At 39.2% G+C, this 22640-nt stretch overlaps 1 protein-coding gene across 2 annotated transcripts in view; it reads left to right on the top strand.

Annotated features, from left to right (window-relative positions):
* The window catches only part of BBS9 (Bardet-Biedl syndrome 9), a 225092-nt gene that overhangs the window by 4201 nt on the left and 198251 nt on the right, over nt 1-22640 (top strand). For both annotated transcript variants that reach the window (XM_060280578.1, XM_035130062.2), the window contains exons 4-9: nt 868-932; nt 3256-3369; nt 13073-13247; nt 14437-14518; nt 15498-15678; nt 17007-17136. In XM_060280578.1, coding sequence (XP_060136561.1) covers nt 868-932; nt 3256-3369; nt 13073-13247; nt 14437-14518; nt 15498-15678; nt 17007-17136 — 747 coding nt within the window. The remainder of the gene's footprint in view (nt 1-867; nt 933-3255; nt 3370-13072; nt 13248-14436; nt 14519-15497; nt 15679-17006; nt 17137-22640) is intronic.

Genomic DNA, 22640 nt, shown 5'->3' with positions numbered 1-22640 from the left:
GAATCAAAATATGGATTCTGGCACATTTGTTTTTTGGAGTTGTCCTGTGGCATTTTCTTGATCCTCAAGGTCATTATACCTGAATCATGTGTAATAGTTACTTTTTAAATTAATTATGGTATATGCAACTTTTGAGGCAAACTTCATAAAGCAGTTTAAATAGCTTTGTTACAAAAAGGCTACCAAAGACAGGCTACCAAAAAACAAAACTTTTTTTTATAAAAAGAACTAGATCCTCCTCTATGGCGCAAGATGGTTCTCAGATAACCCAGTGGTGGTAGTTCAAATATACAGAAGCTACTTCAACTGGAACACCAGGATCTAGATGAAGGGCAGCTGTCTGAAAAACCATGACACTTAAAATATCCAGATGCCCTCATTTGGAGGGCAGTTTAAATATTAAAATAATTGATGACAATAATAAATAAGTGCCCAAGGAAACATAATGTAATTAATATAGACCAGTTTCCATCAAGCTTTCTCTTTTTTCAATCTTTTCAAAGAATATTGCATGTTTGCCATTGCTGTCTACAACTGGGTACTTGTACTGTAGAGCTGTCCTTTGTGTCCTCTGTCGTCTTGTAGAAAGGCCACTGTCTTGCATGCATATCATAAAAGGATAAGTGAGTATTTTACTTCTAATACTTGTGAAGACAATATATATTTTAAAAGTTGCTAATTTGACAGGCATAAACATACAAATACAAACATGTCAAAAATATTGAGTGTGAAAACTCTTTCATGTCTGCTATATAGCACAGGTTCTTAACCAAATTTTACTAGAATTGTTGCTAATTTATTAGCCTCAGAGTAATGTACGTTTCTTAGCGGTTGACTCATATTTTCTATTCTTTTTCTTCTTTGCAGTGGTATAGAACTGTTACATCTGGCTGTATTACATCCTAAAAAATTGTGTGTGTATGCTGTCTCAGGTAAAAAAGGGCTCTTCAGATTAGGGTGACAACTTTTTCTCTTTCCCTATTCTCCACACAAGTAAAAAATTGCATACAGTGTTCTAATCTGCTAATACCAAGTCAATTTTGAAATTATAAAAAGGTGAATAGTATGGGATTGGTCCTTGCCCACTTTAAGAATTGTGCTTTGTCTCTGTGTTACTGAAAAGTAACTTATGTCAAATAAATGCTACTACTTCTAAATACTCCAGGTGGCGCTGTGGGTTAAACCACAGAGCCTAGGGCTTGCTGATCAGAAGGTTGGCGGTTCGAATCCCTGCAACAGGATGAGCTCCCATTACTCGGTCTCAGCTCCTGCCAACCTAGCAGTTCGAAAGCACGTCAAAGTGCAAGTAGATAAATAGGTACCGCTCTGGCGGAAAGGTAAACAGTATTTCCATATGCTGCTCTGGTTTGCCAGAAGCGGCTTTGTCATGCTGGCCACATGACCTGGAAGCTGTACGCTAGCTCCCTCAGCCAATAACGCAAGATGAGTGCCGCAACCCCAGAGTCGGTCACGACTGGACCTAATGGTCAGGGATCCCTTTACCTTTACCTTACCTCTAAATAAATATTTCTCTTACTTTATCTGTGCCCAGGCCCGGCTCTAGGGGTAGTCTCGGTGGCGCTGGGTGGTAGGGCGCCGGGCCGGCAGGCGGGCGATGCGCGGCGAAGCCGAACTACGCGCTGCGCCCGCCCACTAGGGCGGAGGCGCCAGAGCAATCTCCGCGCCACGGCGCCAGGGCGCCTGACCTGCTTGAGACGGCCCTGTCTGTGCCTGAATTAAGGAAAGCTTTCTGTAGATCATTGTTGCATTTGTTGGCACCTTAGAATGTGTATCACACTAATATAGTTCACTTGTGTATAAGAGCCTGCTGGAAATTTTACTCTGGAATTGTAAAAGTTCAGTTACCAGTTTGTCTGCAATGTAAAAAAAAAAATGTAAAAAAAGAGCTGTAACTAAATTAAATGCGGCTTCCAACATTTAAAAACATCACCATAAAATACAAAGTAATAAAAACAAACTAGTTAAAAGCAATAGTTAAAATACATCAAAACACATTTAGAACCAGCAATTCAAATACAGTTTGCTCTGACAGCAGCCCAGTGATCCTATACACCAGTTTTCCAGAGGCATGTCTTAAGCGATGAAAAGTATAAAACCTAGAAAAGGGCCATAAGTAGGATGGACCAAGCTCACCAAGGAATTTGGTTTAAGGCTTGAAAGAGAATATAACTGGAGAACATAATAGGGGAATCCTGGCAATGAGAAATAAAGTTTGAGGATGTATTCGCTTAGTTCGTTTTGGTTTTTTTTAACAGAGCAATAGCTTTGGCAATGAATAGTATGCAAGTCTTTTAAAATGAACAACTAACCCACTAGTAAATGACAGTATTTTAGCAGTTCTGTAGGCTCCCAGGTTTACTTTCCTTATTTGGCAGAGGCCATTGCTATAAGTAGCAAATATTTATCTTAACCACGAGAGCAGCAGCACCAACAAGAAAGCTTAGTCTTGTGGAAGGCCGCAATATATAAAAATTATAATAAAATAAAAATTCACGTCAGAAAGATGAGTTCCAAAATAATGAATATAGTACTAAGTATGAATTGGCATTAATATTGTACAGTGATAATATATGTTGATGTTATATTTTCACCATGGGTATGCCAAATGGCTGGTAAGCAGATGTGCTCTCCTGTCTTGACAGAATGTAACGGACATGTGGCGATGAGGATAGAAGAACAGAAAGAGATTCCTTAACATTTAAATGTTGGCATTGCAATTAACATATTGTGTGAGGAAAATGTATCTCACTTTGCTTAGGTCATTTGATATGTATATACTCTTTGAAATGCCACCCTGTTAAATATTAGACAGGTGCTGTCTTAGCTGTCTTTTTGGCATCTCCTGAAGAGGTTCCTTGTCCCAGAAGCCTTTTAAGTAAATACCTTTCCCAGTCTGCATCTGTATTGAAATTGTTTTTATATATTTTAATTGTTATATTGTTTGTGTTTGCCACCCTGGGCTCCTTTGGGAGCAAGGGAAGGATATACATTTGATAATAAATCAAATAATAAGTATAGCGTTCTGGCATGCTCCAAGTATGACATTTTTTATTTTTTACGGTGTAAGGTATAACTCAATGGAATCTTGACCCTAACATAATTATCATTATTAAAACAATAGTCTACAATTGCTTGTCTACAATTGCAATATAATCACCACAATATCTCGGGCAACATACTTAACACAGGAATTGGAAAATCCTACATATATGATACCTTCTCTAAATTTAATAGGAAGCCTGGGAAACATTGACCATGGGAACCAATATCAGCTAAAGCGTATGTATGAACACAATCTTCAGAGAACAGCCTGCAACATGACTTACGGGCCATTTGGAGGCATAAAAGGTAAATTCTATATTATTATTGGCCTACTTTATGTTACCTATACAACTCATATGTAATTTTGACAAATGCAGATTCTTCCTGATTTTGACTGTTTTAGGAGGCAGAATCAAGGACATCTTATGACATAGTGATTAACACTGCAATCCTAACCCCATGTATCTGGGAGTAAGACCCACTGAATTCAGCAGAACATCTTTCTGAATAGGCTTAGATCTGCACTGTAAATTATGAGACTAGTGCCTCCTTACTACGTACAAAGGATGATGCTGTTTGCCTAACTTGTGGTCATATTTCCTTAGAGGTAGAAAAATGTTTTTTGAAAACTATAAGAACAGCCACATTTGCTAGAATATGTGAGAGTGAATCACTTGTTCCGATACATAGTTAACACGTGAGGATGAGTGCACTAGCTCTTCCCCCCTGCCATCATTCTGTCTGTCCTCCACAAGTTGTAAGGTGGGCTTCTAAAGTGGAGAGTCTCCTGTGCTTGTTTTTTGGCCACAATATGATCCTCCCATGTTAATATTAGTTGTACAGCAAGAAGTCTGCTTCTGACTACATAAGGTAGAATATGAATTAGTTTTTCCTGATGTGCATTAACAAATTTAACCACTAGAGGTCTCTGATGTGTTTCAGCCAGAATTGAAACGGGGGGGAAAATGTTTTAAAATATAGTCCCTTATTTCAGTCACAGGCAATGAATGTACAGGAAAGTGCACATCTCCTTGTGAACAGTGCCAGAATAATCAGGACTGGTTCAGGAGTTCATAGTTGGCATGTTAACCATGAGCCTGTCTCAATTAGTGTCAGGACTAACACATGTGGCAGGCCGCACATTGAATCTGGTTTTCTGTACAGAGTTTGGGAATGGATGATCCATGGGTGAGCTAGAAATGTCTCATTTGGCTTAATCAGTTTGACTCTACGGCTGTGCATAAGCTGCACAGGAGTGGAAGATCAATTAATAAGATGATTTTATAAGATCTTTTGATGATTCCCTGCCCCATTAGGTCCTGCTGAAGTCCTGGTCTCCACCTGGAATGAGGGGATGGCCTAATCTATCAATATGATCACTTTATGTGTTGGTTTATTCAATTTTTATACTGCTTAATATAATAAAAATCTCTAAGCAGTTTACATAAAAATACAGCTGCATTCAATAAAATGTCTTTAACCGGATAAAAAGAAAACGTAACTTCATATCATAAACAAAACTGAGCAGCATATTACATATATAAAGTAACAATCATAGTAAACATGTCTTTTTAAGGACTGTCTAAAGGTAATTTCTGCCTTTATCTCATGAATTACCCAAGGGGACAGCATTCCAGAGTGTGGATGCTGTAACCAAGAATGTTTTCATTAAGTGACAATCCACTGGTTGGCAAACCAGTGGGTCTCCTCACATCTTAAACATTGCCTTGGTCTGTACTGGGGGAGGCAATCTACCAGGTATCTTGGTCTCAGGTTGTCCACGGCTATAAATTTCAACGACGATACAGTGAACCTGGCTTGGTAGTTAGAACCCCTTGCAGATCTTTCGACACTTGACACAACATGCGTAATGCCGGGCAGCCTTGCTGCTTAATTTTGCCTTAGCTGTAGCTTCCATACCTGGTAATAGGGTTCCACACATGCAGTGCATTACGGTGGTCTAATCATGAGGTTAGCAATGTATGGACCACTGTGGCAAAGCTATCCTTGTTCAAGAATGATTGTAGCTGTTGCACAAACTAAAGTTGATACTAAGTACTCGGAGCCACAGAGGTCACCTGGGTGGCCTCTCTGTCAGAAGAGGCCATGTCCCTGGATCATTTCCTGGACGCAGTAGTGAAATTGATGAGGAGAAACAAGCTGAGGTTGAATCCTGGCAAGACAGAGGCATTGTGGGTAAGTGGTTCCCATGTCTAAGAAATTGGACAGTTGCCGAACCTGCATGGGGTTGCACTCCATCTGAAGGAGCAGCTTCAGAATTTGGGGGTGCTTCTGGATCCAGCTCTGTCACTGCAAGCTCAGGTAGTTTAATAAATAATACACAATAAAACAAAACAAAAGGAAAGCCAAAAAAACCCTCCCCCAAACATGTCATAAAAGTCGCCTCTCCTTTTGTTACGACATTGCTGTAACCATTTGCTTTCTTATCTTGCAACTGAGGCTTAATGCCAAAATCAAGAATTTTGGAGAATAGAAAAACCAGCTCTGCGCTGTTGTATATTCTCAGTATAACATCTGGTATAAATAACTAGGTTGTAAGTACTATACAAAGATTAGTTAAGCCAATTCCTTGTGCTCTGCCAGCATATTCATACAGGATCTGTACTCTAGCCATGCAGACTTCATTTCTTACGGCTAGGTATTCCTTTAGTCATAATTAATTTGCTTTTATAATATACGTTACACTCGATACAGGTTTCATTGCACCAGCTATAGGATTTAATGTGATGAAAATAATTTGTCAAGCAACACCACAGTGGAGATCTTGAGTGATCCCAGATTTATGAATGATTTATACTGGTGGTGATCTGTCATCATGAATGGACTTGAAACTTGCTAAATTGCTGTTGGGCAGTAGCTCTATCACATGTTGATTTTTTTTTTAAAAAAAACTATGATCCACGGCAAGATAATAGTAAAATGTTATGTTAGAGAAGCTGATTGTGAGAATCAATCAAGTATCTTTGGCCCCCTCCATGCTAAAGGTCCGCATCAGATGATGCATATAAAATAGCAGGCAAAGCATGGCATACGAGGTACAGCTGGATGCGTCGGGGCTCTATTCTCCCCTTAATCTGCCCATTGCCATGGCACATTGTAACAAGGGGACAAGCTGGGGTTTAGTTATTTCAGAAAGTGAATATTGAATGGGATGTAGCATTTTTATGGTTCCTCTGAAAAATCTTAACACAAGTAGCATTGTAAGGATCACAAGGACTGTTACACTATTAAATATATATATAATCGCTCCCAGAATTACACATCTGTTTTATGTTAATCCATGAATCCAGCAAAACAAAAGAGAAATAATAAAAACAATTGTATTTTTAAAACAGTAGGGAAAAAGTTACAAGGGGAGGAAAGGCTATAGAAAAGCCAGCTTTTCTCAGCCAAATGTCTGAATCCATTTTACTTTTATTATAGTTCAGCCTGGAGGCAAAGCATGTTTCAGACTTACAACAAAGAAGGTGCTATGAGGAAGAATTCTTCTTAATAACAAAGTACTACATATGTAAAAACCATGCAGCTTTGTAACAGGAAACTTATAAGAGTGGTAGACTGGGGGTTTACTTTTCCACAATTTTGCGAGGGTGGTTTTTATTAGGTGCTAGTCCAGAAAAAAAAGATTATCATCTAAGCTTTATGTTGCAAGTTTAAGTGTATCTTTTACTTCTATTTAAATTAGACAGAGATATAAATTTGGACTGTGATTTATCAGCTACTTCTTTGTAGAATGGCACTTAACCATTAATGCAAGCAGCTTTTAAACATTGTCTGCTGAGAAATAGCAACGGCCCATTGTGTCTTGGGTTTGTGCATTCCCTCCATTTCATCTTATCCTGCCCAGCCAAAGGTGAGTAGGAGCTTCCACTGCTGGTTTGTAACAAACTGCAGTTTCTCATTTAGTCCATATACGGAAAATGTAGTTGTTACAAACTGCAAATGGAAGCTTCCAGTCTCATCCCCTTCAGTGCAGCAGTTTGTGAGTACTGTATTGCTTTCAGTGATTGTTAGCAGGGCATGGTCACCATTTTGTTCCAAGAAACAAATTCAGAGGAAAATTACTCTTTTAAAACTCAGTTTTGTTCTGGAGTACAGTACTGTCTTTTTTGTATTTAGTGGAATCTTTAAAAAGCTTTAAGGAAGTTTTTTCTTTGGGTACAATACTTAGCCGCTGTGTTGTGATTATACTTTTAGACACAAACGTTTCATGTAGCTTTGCCTGAGGAATGTCATATTGAATATTTTCTAGCATCACACCGCCTTTAGAACTCTGATAGTTCTAAATAGTTATGATATTTAGTTCTAGATAGTTCTGATAGAACTCCTCTATGCTGTGGAGTCTTATGGAATCCTCTGTGCAGTCTGTCTTTGGCAGGAGAGGGAGTCATAGGTTGGCTTGATCAGGATCTGGGGTTCTAGAGGAGCCTTTGTACGTAGTAAGGAGGCACTTACTTGTCCCATTGTTATCAGTCATTATAAAGTACAGCAAAACAATGACTTGAGCTTTTGAACCACGCAAATGTACTTTTGGAAATCTGCATTATGTTTCTGGTTTTACATTTTTAAAAGTTTGGTTCTTACTACATTGTTCACTTACCTCACATCTATCATCAAGGCAGTTGATGTGGGCAGAGCAAAGAATGCATCTCTAGACTCATTCCTGCCCTGTGTGTGCCAAGGTGGAGGAACTGTCATGGGGAGCAAGGCGGGGCCAGAGGTTAGCAAAGAGATGCTGGGCATGTGTGGGGTGAGTGGGAGTGGGCTGAAATGAAGGGTGCAGGAGAAGGGCAATGAAAGCCACCCCCCAAAAAACCCATGTTATCCTATGATTCTTTTAGCAGAGGCGAATTTATTCCTGCATTACAGGGCTTGGACTAGATATTATTATTACCAGTATTTATTTCATTTCTATACTGCTTTATATTTTTAAGAAAAATCTCAAAGCGGTTTGTTGTTGTTTAGTCGTTTAGTCGTGTCCGACTCTTCGTGACCCCATGGACCATAGCACGCCAGGCACTCCTGTCTTCCACTGCCTCCCGCAGTTTGGTCAAACTCATGTTCGTAGCTTCGAAAACACTGTCCAACCATCTCGTCCTCTGTCGTCTCCTTCTCCTAGTGCCCTCAATCTTTCCCAACATCAGGGTCTTTTCCAGGGAGTCTTCTCTTCTCATGAGGTGGCCAAAGTATTGGAGCCTCAGCTTCAGGATCTGCATTTTAGAACGTCAATAAAACAATCCAGAATCAAACATTTCTGAAGAAAGTCAAATACTGTATAGAGTATACAGTCAAAGCAACATAATTAACAGATAACCCTTGGGGTCCCTTCCAACCCTACAATTCTATGATCCTGTGATTTAGGGGATTGTGAACAGTTCACCCATGCTGGGCGCGGCGCCAAGAGGGTAGCTCAGAGGGTGCTGCAACAGTGACAAACAATGGAAGACGAGAGGCGGAGGATGCTGAATTTTGGCATCGCACAGGGCACTGCTGAAACTTGAAAGCCCCAAGTCCGCCACTGCATTTAGATAAATGAACACAAGTTAGTAATGTGGATTGTTTTGGAAGACCAAAACAATCATACCAATGAGGCAGAGAGTTGAGAACTATGATCGTTATTTCCATGGGATAGAATTTTGTTACGCAAAAAATTGCTAGAAGAAATCACTAGTATCACTCAGGTAACCCATGTTCTTTAACTTCAGCAGGAACTTAAGAGGAAATGGAAATGTCTCCCCCACTCTTTTTTTTTAAAGGAAAGAGCAAAGCATTGGGATGTATGCCAGAACACTAGAGGGCCCCTTTCAGGTGTTATTGATAGAGACTAGAGGTCTTAAATTGAAAAGGATTTTGAGTTTGATTGTAGATTTACTGTTCAACCTGAATTATGTTTGAATTTAGCTAAAACTGATGGGGGGAATACCTTGGTGTGTTGAAGGTTACAGAAACCAATAATTTTCTCATTGGACTGAAATTTTTCCTTGGTTAAGCACACCAACCCTTCCAAACTCTCAAGTTTGTGCCCGTCCTTAAATTTGTTCTCTCTGTTGCACTCTTTGAAGGCTGCAAGGTTCATATTGTAATGAAATCCTGCTACCATCCATTAGATGGGGACAAACAGAAGAATAACTGAGCAGAAGTAAGAATGCTAATGTACACAACCATCCTGAATCTTTGTACTGTATACGTATAGACATGGAAATTGGATTAGCAAATTATATACTAAAAAGCAGTTCTATATTTCATATGCCCAGCATGCTTCCTAAAATATCAACATCTTTAAATGTATATCTGCAATGCTCTGTAGCACTATTGGTATACCTTGGGTTTTTGGGTATTTTCCCTTACTTTCGTTCATTATAGTGGCCAAGAGGCTGATACTCATGAATTGGAAGACTAGAGATACAATTCCCCTTAATCAATGGCTTGACAACATGACAATATCGGCAACATATGAACGAACACCTTATAGACACAGATTCGAAATGAGATTACACAGTATTAGGTTATTGATAACTATATGTGTATTAGGATAAGATTATACACATCACAACTAAACGACTAAACAGCAACAAATACTTATGTATGGAAACATAACTGAGCATTTTTTCTCTTTTTCATTCTTGTTTTTCTTTCTTTTTTTGTCACTTATCTTTTTATCAATGAAATTCTTCTGATAAACTATTAATAATAATAGTACAGTGGTACCTTGGTTTACGAACTCAATCTGTTCTGGAAGTCCGTTCTTAAACCGAAACCGTTCTTAAACCGAGGTGGGCTTTCCCTAATGAGGCCTCCCGCCACCAGTGCCCTTCCACCATTCAGATCCATTCTTGGACCGAGGTAAAGTTCTCAAACCGGGACACTATTTCCAGAGTTTGTAAACCGAATCGTTCTTAAACAGGACTGTTTAACCCGAGGTACCACTTTACAGTAATAATAGTGTTCATAGTGAGTGTTCATTGCAGCTTAAAAATTATTAATTTAGATTTGTTGTTAGTCTCCTATGTACAGTACTGTATAGATTTGCATGGAATAATTTCTGAATATTCATATGTTGTTGGAATTTTCATATGTTTAGGGTATCTGGAACTTTAAGCAATCCACCAAATGTTGACTTGAACCATTATTATTGATTGATTTAGCATATTTACCTAGCTGAATTCCTTACGTATCAGAATGTCAGCGGAACTATTATGACTCAAGCCCTTTATTATTTAATCTTTTGGATTAGATAAGTACTTGCTATTTAACAAGTTTTTTACTTCTTCCAAATTTCAACAACTGGCTGTGCATTTATGGGAGTGTATGTATTTATATGGAGATGAATATAAACAAACTCTTTCTATTGTTATAAACAATAAAATCTAAATTGAACAGAAGCCGCATATCCTGTCCTATAATTTAAAAAACGTGTGTCCTGTTGTAGGAACCTAAGGAAAGTCATAACTCTAAAACAATTCATCTGTTCAAAAATGCTTCAAGAATTCTACATGTTAAACCTATAATTCTGTTTAAAATTATTGAATTTAGTAATAGGAAGCATTTGTTCATTGGCGTAAACTATAAAGAGTTTACGTTTCCTAGAAAGATGGATGAGTTTTACTATTCAAGCAACAGGAAAGTCTTAAAATTACCACCACTTGGAAATCTGAAACTAACTTGAAAATATCATGAATTAATGTGTTATGATGGGAACAAATAATCAAATTTAAGCTGTCAGGCAAACTTCTAGGCCGAGGCTTAAAGGAGTAGAATCTAATGATATGATATATTTGGTCTTTATCACTTACAGTTGTAGAGAAAATGCAAAAGGAAAAATGGTATTATTTTGAGGGATATATATATATATATATATATATATATATATATATATATATATGGTGATGTTGTAATATGACTGTTTTTGGACTATACTTCTGTGACTTCTACTCATCAGATTATTTTTTGTAAAATAGAAATGATATATACATTTTCTAATATGAAAAGATTATTTTTCATTGGTTAGCTACCTTCCTTTAGATGTCATGATTAATGTGCTGTTTCATTCTATTTCATGTTTAATAAGGGAAACAGGATTCTTTTTAAAAGTGATGGAAATACTTTTTAATATGCTGATTTACGATTTTGTTAACTCAGACTGCTAGCTCTTTTTATTAAAGCTCTTGGCATAATGGAAATGTGTTTCCGATCAACAGTCAGTAAAAGAATAAAATAACTTTTACACTTTGAGATAATGCACCTTATGTTTTATAAAAGTTTTTTTTCTTTCAGAAGAGGCAGTTTTATTTGAATTTGGAAGGTTTGATGTGTTTGTTGAGAATTGCTTGAAACTATATCTCCTTTGTTAGAACATTAGTAATATAATTGCACAATGTTGCAACTACAATAAGAGCTTTCCATAAAGCAGAGATACGTTAGTTTGTATATTAGGGACTCAAGATTGAATAAATGAACCAAATCAAACTGGGTAATTTCTAAGTGAACTATAACTTTTTATATAAGGTATTTTATTTTAAATTGTTTAGGCTGCAATTCTACGCTTTCCCCCAAATGTCGATGGTGCGGCTTAGGGCAGGCATAGGCAAACTCGGCCCTCCAGATGTTTTGGGACTACTACTCCCATCATCCCTGACCACCGGTCCTGTTAGCCAAGGATCATGGGAGTTGTAGTCCCAAAACATCTGGAAGGCCGAGTTTGCCTATGCCTGGCTTAGGGTGCACCACATTTGTCTCTCTGCTGGGAAGGGGGGAGGGTTCTTTGTAGTGGAGGCCTGAGCTCTGGAGTAGCTGCAGCTGGTGGTGCTTCTGCCAGTGGTAAAGGTAAAGGGACCCCTGACCATTAGGTCCAGTCATGACCGACTCTGGGGTTGCACGCTCATCTCGCATTATTGGCCGAGGGAGCCGGCGTATAGCTTCCAGGTCATGTGGCCAGCATGACAAAGCCACTTCTGGCAAACCAGAGCAGCACACGGAAACGCCATTTACCTTCCCGCTGTAGCGGTTCCTATTTATCTACTTGCATTTTTGACGTGCTTTCGAACTGCTAGGTTGGCAGGAGCTGGGACCAAGCAACGGGAGCTCACCCCGTCACAGGGATTCGAACCGCCGACCTTCTGATCAGCAAGCCCTAGGCTCAGTGGTTTAACTCACAGCGCCACCTGGGTCCCTCTGCCAGTGGAAAACCTGAAAAGGGGCATTTGTGGGTGACCTTGGCCTTGGGTCACTCAGCAGTGCTGACCTGATGCAGAAAAGAGCAAACAACACTCCCCCCCCTATCCAGCAGGAACAAGCAGGGCTTCACTACGGTGCATGACCTTGGCCTGTTAGGCCTGGTTTGCTCCCTAAGAGTAACACAAACAGAAAATACATTGTTGCACAAGGTTGTCTGTAGGTGGGTAGAACAATCCCAATACAGTGGTACCTTGGTTTATGAACTTAATCCGTTCCAGAAGTACGTTCTTAAACCAAAGCATTCTTAAACCAAGGTGTGCTTTCCCATAGCAGCGGGAGACTCAATTTACAAATGGAACACACTCAACAGGAAGCGAAACATGTTCTTCCAAGGCAAAGTTCACAAACCAAAACACCTGCTTCTGGGTTTGCCGTGTTCTTAATCCAAGTTGTTCATAATCTAAGCTGTTTTTAAACCGAGGTACCACTATATTAAGAACCTAGGCAACATTTTTTTTTTACATTTCATAAGAAACAGTAAGATACTTGGGGTACAGCACAGGGCAAGACATTCAAGAAGACCCCTTTCGTTATAATGTGGGACTCCTTGCCCCAGGAACTTCATCTGCCTCTTGTGCTGGAAAAATATTGGTAAATAAATTTAATAATTTTGCAGTGGTCGGTCGTGTTTAGTTACATACTCTACAAAGGATGTTCAAGTGATTCTGTAGTGTGTGTTCAGGAAATATGCATGTACATTCAATTTTAAACCTATTTTATGAAAGACCTTATACACTGCTTCCTTTTTATTTAGGTCGTGACTTGATCTGTATACAGTCTGTGGATGGAATGCTTATGTTATTTGAACAAGAAAGCTATTCATTTGGCCGTTTTCTACCTGGTTTTCTTCTTCCTGGTCCACTGACATATAGCTCTCGAACAGATTCTTTCATTACCGTCTCTTCCTGTCGGCAAGTTGAGAGTTACAAGTACGTAGAGATGTCAAACATGTAACATTTTATTTTGTATTTGTTGCCCTTTAATTACATCAAAATGTAAAGTATTAGGGAGGATGCATCTGAAACAAAAATCGTTGTACTGATTTAATGCTCTGCTCAGGTAGGCAACTCATTTTGGCAGCGATTACATCTAGGTATCCTAGAAATTCCAATAGCAGTGAGTACTAAAAAAAGTACACAAACGCCTCATTTTCACTGCTATTCCCAAATAGCAAGAGCTGATTTAGATGTTTTCTGCACATAACCATTGGGTTAGAACCAGATTTAGTCATGCTTAGACTTGATTTCATTCGGTCTATTCTGAACATGACTGTGTCTGGATCCAACCCATACTGTAGGGGGAAATGAATAAACATGTTTGTTTGTTTAAAATATTTATCGTCTACCTTTCCATACCACCTCTCCAATATCAACAATAGAAAACCTTTAAAACCTAAGATAAGAACAAGTAAACATACCCAGCCAGCCAATTTAAAAACTTTCTTTTGCGCAGGTAATGTATTTGTTGAAAAGAATATGTTTGGCTGAAAATCAATTAAAATTCAGTACAGTATTCACATTAAAGATGAAAATATGTAAAAATATAAATTTGGGGCTGTAACTCTGTGTCAATAGAAGACACAAATGTACTCATTGAATGCCCTTTTTATAACACTTAGAAACAATTACATTCACCCATTGTTAAGATCGCAGAAGGGAAGGCTATCTCTTGCAAAGACCTGTTTTCTGTTGACTGATGTAGAGAAGTATATATACTTTAGAACATCCAAATTCCTTATTAAGGATCTACAAATTTGTATAAAATTTTTTAAAGGAGCTATGGGAAATGATTTAGCATCTAAAGGTTGGGGAGTAGAATTGTAAACCACTATTAGTAGCAGTATTGTTGTTGTTGTTATTTTTATGCATGTAATGGCTGTTTGCTAAAACGCAATAAACTGAATTGATTGATTATGAGGGCTATCCAGGCAAGAAACATTTTAAATTATTTGTTAAGAGTCAGACTTGCAAATGCAGACAATATTATTCCATCTCATAAGAATAAAGGACGGGAGTCTTGAAAATAGGTTTAAATCATGTTTTTAATGCACTCTGAAATAATTTTCCAATATGAAAGTATTAAAAACTTTTAAGAGATACTATTTGTTTTTTACAATAGGTACCAAGTGCTTGCATTTGCAAAAGATGCTGAGACCCAAGAAAATGAGCAACAAAAGCGTGGGTCAGGAAAAAGGCTTGTGGTAAATTTGCTGCTTCTTATGGTTCAATGACGCTCCATAGAGACTAAAGGATTTAAAATATTAGCTTATAGTTGTGAAGGATTCAGCTCTATTAATGTGGGGACCCAGCAATGATGTTTGTGTTTGATTTTCCTGAAAAAGGGTCCTCCACATTACGTAAGGAAACAGGGGCAAGAGAGCAGCTAGGTTTTGAGATGCTGAAAGCATTTAAAATGTAGCTTTTTTGAAGCACTGTTGCTGTTGTTATGGGGAAAGGAAGCAAACACCACAGGCCACATTATTTATACCAGGGGCACTATCTTCTTTTATTTGTACCAATGGGATGCATGCTATACAGCACTTTATTATTTTCCTCCTGGCATGATGGAGTACTGCCTTTCTTGAACTGAATGTAATAATAATAATAATAATAATAATAATAATAATAATAATAATAATAATTTTTTATTATTTATACGGCTTCCAGAAGGATATTAAAATACAATAATCTATTAAACATTAAAAGCTTCCCTAAACAGGGCAACCAATGATGGCCACCAATAAAGCAAAGAGAAATAAAACAATACAAATCACAAAATGAACTGATGTTACATACTGTAGTCAAGATATGTAACTCCTGTGTTAGCACTGCAGATTATGACACCCTGTACTTAGTCTCTTTACAGTTGTATTCCGTTTATAACTTCCATTGTAACAAAGCTAGCTATGTATGGGTTGTATCCAGACTAAGTTAGTTGCACTTTGTTGCAACTTATTTAAATGGGAACTAACAGTGCAGATCTACTTTCTCCTTGGAAGTAAATCCTGTTGAATTTAATGGGACATACTGCCAGGTAAATTGGGTTAGGATTGCAGCCTAAGTTGTTACATTAAAAAAACCACAAATGTGTCCCATTGATTTCAGTGAGATATTTAACTAATTTAGTCTGATCCATCCTTGTGATATGATTAAAGTACATTGATTTTATTTTTTCTTTAGGTGGACTGGGTTTTAAACATTGGAGAACAAGCGTTGGATATATGTGTTGTTTCCGTCAATCAACTTGTTTCCAGTGTGTTTGTGCTTGGGGAAAGAAACTTCTTTTGCCTTAAGGATAATGGACAAATTCGATTCATTAAAAAGCTTGACTGCAGCCCAAGTTGCTTTCTTCCATATTCAGGTTTGTAAATAGAAATTTGGAAGCAGAAACTGTGGCTTAGTACAAGCAATTTTGGACTATAGTACCTGAACAGTTTAACACCCCAACCTAAGGTAGATATTTATAAATGTTTTTGCTCATAATTATGTCTCTGATTTACCAACAAGACATTAAGTGATCAGGTATTTAGCTCATTATATTCCTTAGCAACAGATTAATACTGTTTTGAACTACATAATTAGGATTCAGCTGATATTTCACCAAATGCAGTAGGCGACTAAGATGAATGACAGGCACACTTATGCGTGACAGCATATAAGTCTGGCACCGGGAATTAATTAATTAAATAAATACTTATACCAGGAAATGGCGTGACAGAGTTGGAGAGTCCTTCCCCGGAGCCCGAAAAGGACTTCAGTGAGGGCAGAGGAAGCCCCACAGAGACCTGAGGCACAGTGGGGCTTTGTTTAGGCTGTCTAACCTCCTCGTCTAACAGCTGATGTGTGGGGTAGTTCAACATCAGCTTTCCTGCACGTCCTAACCTCCAGCCCATCCCTTAGCTTCAACTCTAGTTAAAGAGAGAGAGGGAGGGGGGAGAGGGAGAGAGAGCTGGAGAGTGGGAAAAGTGGGTACCGAATTTGGGGACTTTTTAGAGGGTGTTCTGCACTTTACACAAATTCACAGGCATAGACACACAGGAGCCTGGAATGTAGCTCCCACATATGTGGGGGGACACCTGTAGTGGAAGTATAATAGTTTAATCATGGCTAGTCCTACCATGCGGCAGGGTGAATTGATCCGTTTTAAGTGACACCAAGAGGACAAAGGAAGAGGAAGACTAGACTTGGTGTCTGAGCTGTGAAGGAAGTGTTGACCTTAGTTGACAGCTGTTCACAATTGTTGGTGACTGAAATTTTCTATAATTTAGGTTGTTTCCATAATATTCCCAGAATTTTTTTTTGTTATTTAAGCAAAATAACCATAAACTCTGTATACCTTTTTGTACTTGTAATTAGTTGAAATTGGTTATTTCCAGTGTACAGTGTGGGGTTAGATAGATAGATAGATAAAGTATTACTGTATATTCCTGCATATCAGACTACTTTTTAACCCAGGAAAATCTTCTCAAAAGTCGGGGGTCGTCTTATACGCCGGGCCGTATTTCTTATACGGGGAGTATATCCCAAACTCTATATTTTAACTGGAAAAGTTCGGGATCGTCTTATAGGCCCAGTCATTTTATACGCCGGAATATATATTATATTATGCCTCATGAAGGGAGAAATGGTATAAGCGTAAAGCAATTTGAATGACAAATTGGTTCTAAACTCTTTGCATATATATTGTAGTGTCTGGAGCTGTAGTTAACACACTAATTGGAAACCACAGTAGCATTCTACACGTTTATCAAGATGTGACTCTAAAGTGGGCAGCTCAGCTTCCCCACATTCCTGTGGCAGTAAGAGTGGGGAAATTACTGTAAGTACTAATGGCATAATTTTAGCTTAAGTTTATTTTTTTCATTCTTTTTCTGGAATACACTTTGACTGATTCTAATTTTGTTGCTCTTGACTGGCTGTAAGCAACAGTGCTGCTTCTGGATTATTATTATTTTTTGGGGGGGGGAATCAATTTTTTTGTATGTTTTAAATTAATACAGTTGAACTAAAAAGCAAATGTAAAGCCAAAACATTGAAAGCCGCAATTAAGGAGTTGGGTAAAACACAACCCTGTTAACTGGGCACAATCCTGACATAGATTGGCAGCAAGCAATGGGGTCGTATCCCCTCTCCTACAGCCATTCTTCATAATGAATGGAGCAGGTAGCGCTGTGGTCAAAACCACTGAGCCTCTTGTCTTGGGCATGCTGATCGGAAGGTTGGTAGTTTGAATCCCCAAGATGGGGTGAGCTCCCATTGCTCTGACCCAGCTTCTTCCAACCTAACAGTCTAAAAGCACACCAGTGCAAGTAGATAAATAGGTACCACTGCGATGGGAAGGTAAACAGCGTTTCCATGCGCTCTGGTTTCCATCACGGTGTTCCGTTGCACCAGAAGCAGTTTAGTCCTGCTGGCCACATGACCCGGAAAGCTGTCTGTGGACAAAGGCCGGCTCCCTTGGCCTGAAAGCGAGATGAGCGCTGCAACCCCATAGTCGGCTTGTGACTGTATTTAACTGTCCAGGGGTCCTGTACCTTTCTTTTTAACCATAATGAAGAGTGGAGAGATATGTCATTGCTGACATTGATCACAGCAAAGGCTTACCAGGTTCCCTTTGGGAAAAAGGAATATAAAATAAATGTCTATATTGAGGTACAATGCGTTCTAATTCTCTATTCCTGTGGTAGATTTAGCAGTGATATTACAGTTAGAGAGGTTTGTCTGGGTCTCATGGTGTAAGCATGTGAGTGTTGTTGACTGAGGATGCAAGGCTTGCAGAGCACTGAGAGTGTGATTTGAAGATGTGTTAGAATAAGAAGGTTGAGTACTGTATATTGGTTTAGAATATTGATGTGTTTGATTGATCTGATTAAACACTCTAGTTGGTTTTCATTTGTAATATTGTACTTCCTGATGTTTAGAGGCTATTTTGTAACTTGTTTACTGTGAATTTTCCTTGTATTTTTTGTAGCTGATTTTTATGTTTGTTTTATACTAAAGTGGATACTCTATTATTTGTGCTTCATATAATAGAAATTCTGATACTTTTTATATTTGTGGTTGAAGATACCTATGTTTTGTTTACATATAAGCGGGGTATAAATTGTCCAAATAACACAACAATTTACATGATTATTAAGCTTATTGGACAGATTTGTTTGATTTGTTGTAAACTGTTAGGTTTTCCTCAAGTAAGCCTTACTGAGTTTAGTGGGATTTAGGTTTAGGATTGCAATCTACGTGAAATTTTCTTATAGGTTAAGGTAAATTCTCTTGTACGCTGACAATTTAGATTCCTGATATATTGCTTGCTTTTTGGGGGGATGGAAGGGAATGTTTTCATTAACTGTAAGGCTTAACTTAGAATTTCAGAAGGGTTCAGTGGTGGAACTATCTTTGGAATATGGCTACCAGTTGGGGTGAATAGACTTAGTCAAGTCCTAGAAATAGTTAAGATATCTCTAGTTATTATCTTCTCTCTTTTTTGCTGGGGGTGGGGGGAGTTGACATCTAGGACGAACTCACCTGTCAATTCTGTTCTTATCAAATATTGTAGGTATATTACTCATTAGTGAAAGCTCTGTAGTTGCCCTTCATGGGAGAGAGGTTCTGCTGAAAAATGTTAAACAAAACCACAGACCTAAGTGTATCTTCAAAACAAACGCAGTGCTTTTTATTATAAGGAGATGACAGGTATGAACTAGTTAGTGAAAGTACATTATTTCACTTTTGAGAATATTATTTTACTGAGTAATGAAATAGCCTACTTCCTGCAGTTCTTGCAGAATAATTTTGAAACAATTTGTTTTGGTAGAAATACTGTTAAATCTATGGAACATATAAAGAAACATCCATTTGATCCAGTGCTCTGTGCACAAAGCAGCTCAGGTTGCTTCTGAGGAGCCCTTTTAAAAAAAGTTAAATTCCTTCTGTTTGGGCCTGAATCCACATGCACCATCCAAACAGGGAATTGCTGGGAATTTAGCTTTTAAACAGGGCTCTGCACCAACAGCCCTGGCTGGTGGTTGGGAGGGAGGAACTGCATGCTCAGAACTGCCCAATGTTTCCCATCCAACTGGCAATATTATATTTATCTATTATTGATTTTATGTTCCACCTTTTCTCCCAAAGGAGTCCAGGGCAGCCAACAAGAAGTGATAAAACAATTTAAAAACCCGCATTTAAAACATCTTTAAAACAATTCCAATGCAGGTGCAGACTGGGAAAGATCTCAAAAAAACTAGTTGAAAGAGGAAAGTCTTTAGTAGGTGGGGAAAAGACAACAGAGGCAGTGCTTGTCCCTATTGAAGGGAAAGATTCCACAACAACAACAACAACAATAATAATAAGTTTGGATTTGATATCCCGCTTTATCACTATCCTAAGGAGTCTCAAAGCGGCTAACAATCTCCTTTCTCTTCCTCCCCCACAACAGACACCCTGTGAGGTGAGTGGGGCTGAGAGACTTCAGAGAAGTGTGACTAGCCCAAGGTCACCCAGCAGCTGCATGTGGAGGAGCGGAGACGCGAACCCGGTTCCCCAGATTACGAGTCTATCACTCTAAACCACTACACCACACTGGCTGATTCATGAAGGTGGTGGTGGTAGCGACACTCATCTCACTTTACTGGCTGAGGGAGCCGGCGTACAGCTTCCGAGTCACGTGGCCAGCATGACTAAGCTGTTTCTGGCGAACCTGAGCAGCGCACGGAAACACCGTTTACCTTCCTGCAGGAGTGTTATCTATTTATCTACTTGCACTTTTGACGTGCTTTCGAACTGCTAGGTTGGCAGGAGCAGGGACCGAGCAACGGGAGCTTACCCCATCGCGGGGTTTCGAACTGCCGATCTTCTGATTGGCAAGCCCTAGCCTCTGTGGTTTAACCCACAGCACCACCCCCGTCAAAGGTACCTAAAAGGTAGTCTCATGTATAATGCACTGCAGCATTCTAGACAGGAGTTAATTGCTATGTGAGATAATGAACAATTGTTTGCATGGTGGTTTAGTGTGGTGCTGTGGTCTAAACCACTGAGCCTTGGGTTTGCCGGTTGGAAGGTAGACGGTTCGAATCCCCGCGACGGGGTGAGCTCCCGTTGCTCGGTCCCGGCTCCTGCCAACCTAGCAGTTTAAAAGCCCCAAAAAGTGCAAGTCGATAAATATGGTAGGTACCTTTCTGGCGGGAAGGTAAACAGTGTTTCCGTGCGCTGCTCTGGTTTTGGTGTTCCGTTGCACCAAAAGCGGCTTAGTCATGCAGGCCACATGACGTGGAAAAACTGTCTATGGACATACGCCTGCTCCCTCGGCCTGTAAAGTGAGATGAGCGCCACAACCCCAGAGTCGTCTGCAACTGGACTTAACTCTCGGGGGTCCTTTACCTTTTTAGTGTAATAGGAAGTTTAAACAATATGCTAAGTTGTTGGGGTTTTTTTTGGTAGAAACATTCTTCTCTGTAGTTTAGCACAGCCAACAGCAGACAAGCATGAGTGTTGAAGCTAATATAACTAGTGAAATGTGAAGAAATGTGAACTTGTGGGTGAAGTTATAAAGAAAACCACTGCACATGCAGTCTTCATCATCATCCAGATGGAGAAAAATACTTTGGTCTTCATTCCAGCCCATGTGTTACTCCTTCTTACAAGGTGACATCACTACAACCGTTAAAGCATCATCATATAAAAATAGAAAAACTCCCATATTAAAAAAATGGGAATACCTAATACTTATTGCAGTATTTTATAGAAGAAAGATGGCAGGATTCAAAGTTTCTTTTTCTCAACAGTGCTGGTTTAACAGAAGTTCTGCCAGTTATGGCACACAGTGAGAACTGGATGACTTTATGCATTTAATGTTTTCAGTATAACAGAATGTGAAAAGTTTAAACTGAATGGTTTCTTTTAACAATTCCAATTTAAATCTTAAGTCCGTGTTGAGGTTTTGCTGAATCGAGTACATTATCCTTAAGTAGCACAACTCTTTAGCTGCATATGATCATATATATGTTATCTTTTAAAGACTTTTGACTAGATTACTGTATTGTACTTTCTTAATTGTTGTTGTTGTTTAGTCGTTTAGTCGTGTCCGACTCTTCGTGACCCCATGGACCATAGCACGCCAGGCACTCCTGTCTTGCACTGCCTCCCGCAGTTTGGTCAAACTCATGTTCGTAGCTTCGAGAACACTGTCCAACCATCTCGTCCTCTGTCGTCCTCTTCTCCTAGTGCCCTCCATCTTTCCCAACATCAAGGTCTTTTCCAAGGATTCTTCTCTTCTCATGAGGTGGCCAAAGTATTGGAGCCTCAGCTTCACGATCTGTCCTTCCAGTGAGCACTCAGGGCTGATTTCCTTAAGAATGGATAGGTTTGATCTTCTTGCAGTCCATGGGACTCTCAAGAGTCTCCTCCAGCACCATAATTCAAAAGCATCAATTCTTCGGCGATCAGCCTTCTTGATGGTCCAGCTCTCACTTCCATACATCACTACTGGGAAAACCATAGCTTTAACTATACGGACCTTTGTCGGCAAGGTGATGTCTCTGCTTTTTAAGATGCTGTCTAGGTTTGTCATTGCTTTTCTCCCAAGAAGCAGGCGTCTTTTAATTTCGTGACTGCTGTCACCATCTGCAGTGATCAAGGAGCCCAAGAAAGTAAAATCTCTCACTGCCTCCATTTCTTCCCCTTCTATTTGCCAGGAGGTGATGGGACCAGTGGCCATGATCTTGGTTTTTTTGATGTTGAGCTTCAGACCATATTTTGCGCTCTCCTCTTTCACCCTCATTAAAAGGTTCTTTAATTCCTCCTCGCTTTCTGCCATCAAGGTTGTGTCATCTGCATATCTGAGGTTGTTGATATTTCTTCCGGCAATCTTAATTCCGGCTTGGGATTCATCTAGTCCAGCCTTTCGCATGATGAATTCTGCATATAAGTTAAATAAGCAGGGAGACAATATACAACCTTGTCGTACTCCTTTCCCAATTTTGAACCAATCAGTTGTTCCATATCCAGTTCTAACTGTAGCTTCTTGTCCCACATAGAGATTTCTCAGGAGACAGATGAGGTGATCAGGCACTCCCATTTCTTTAAGAACTTGCCATAGTTTGCTGTGGTTGACACAGTCAAAGGCTTTTGCATAGTCAATGAAGCAGAAGTAGACGTTTTTCTGGAACTCTCTAGCTTTCTCCATAATCCAGCGCATGTTTGCTATTTGGTCTCTGGTTCCTCTGCCCCTTCGAAATCCAGCTTGCACTTCTGGGAGTTCTCGGTCCACATACTGCCTAAGCCTGCCTTGTAGAATTTTAAGCATAACCATGCTAGCGTGTGAAATGA

The sequence above is a fragment of the Zootoca vivipara genome, chromosome 12 (genome assembly GCF_963506605.1).
Source record: "Zootoca vivipara chromosome 12, rZooViv1.1, whole genome shotgun sequence".
Taxonomy (NCBI): domain Eukaryota; kingdom Metazoa; phylum Chordata; class Lepidosauria; order Squamata; family Lacertidae; genus Zootoca; species Zootoca vivipara.
This window is presented reverse-complemented; position numbering and strand designations above follow the sequence as displayed.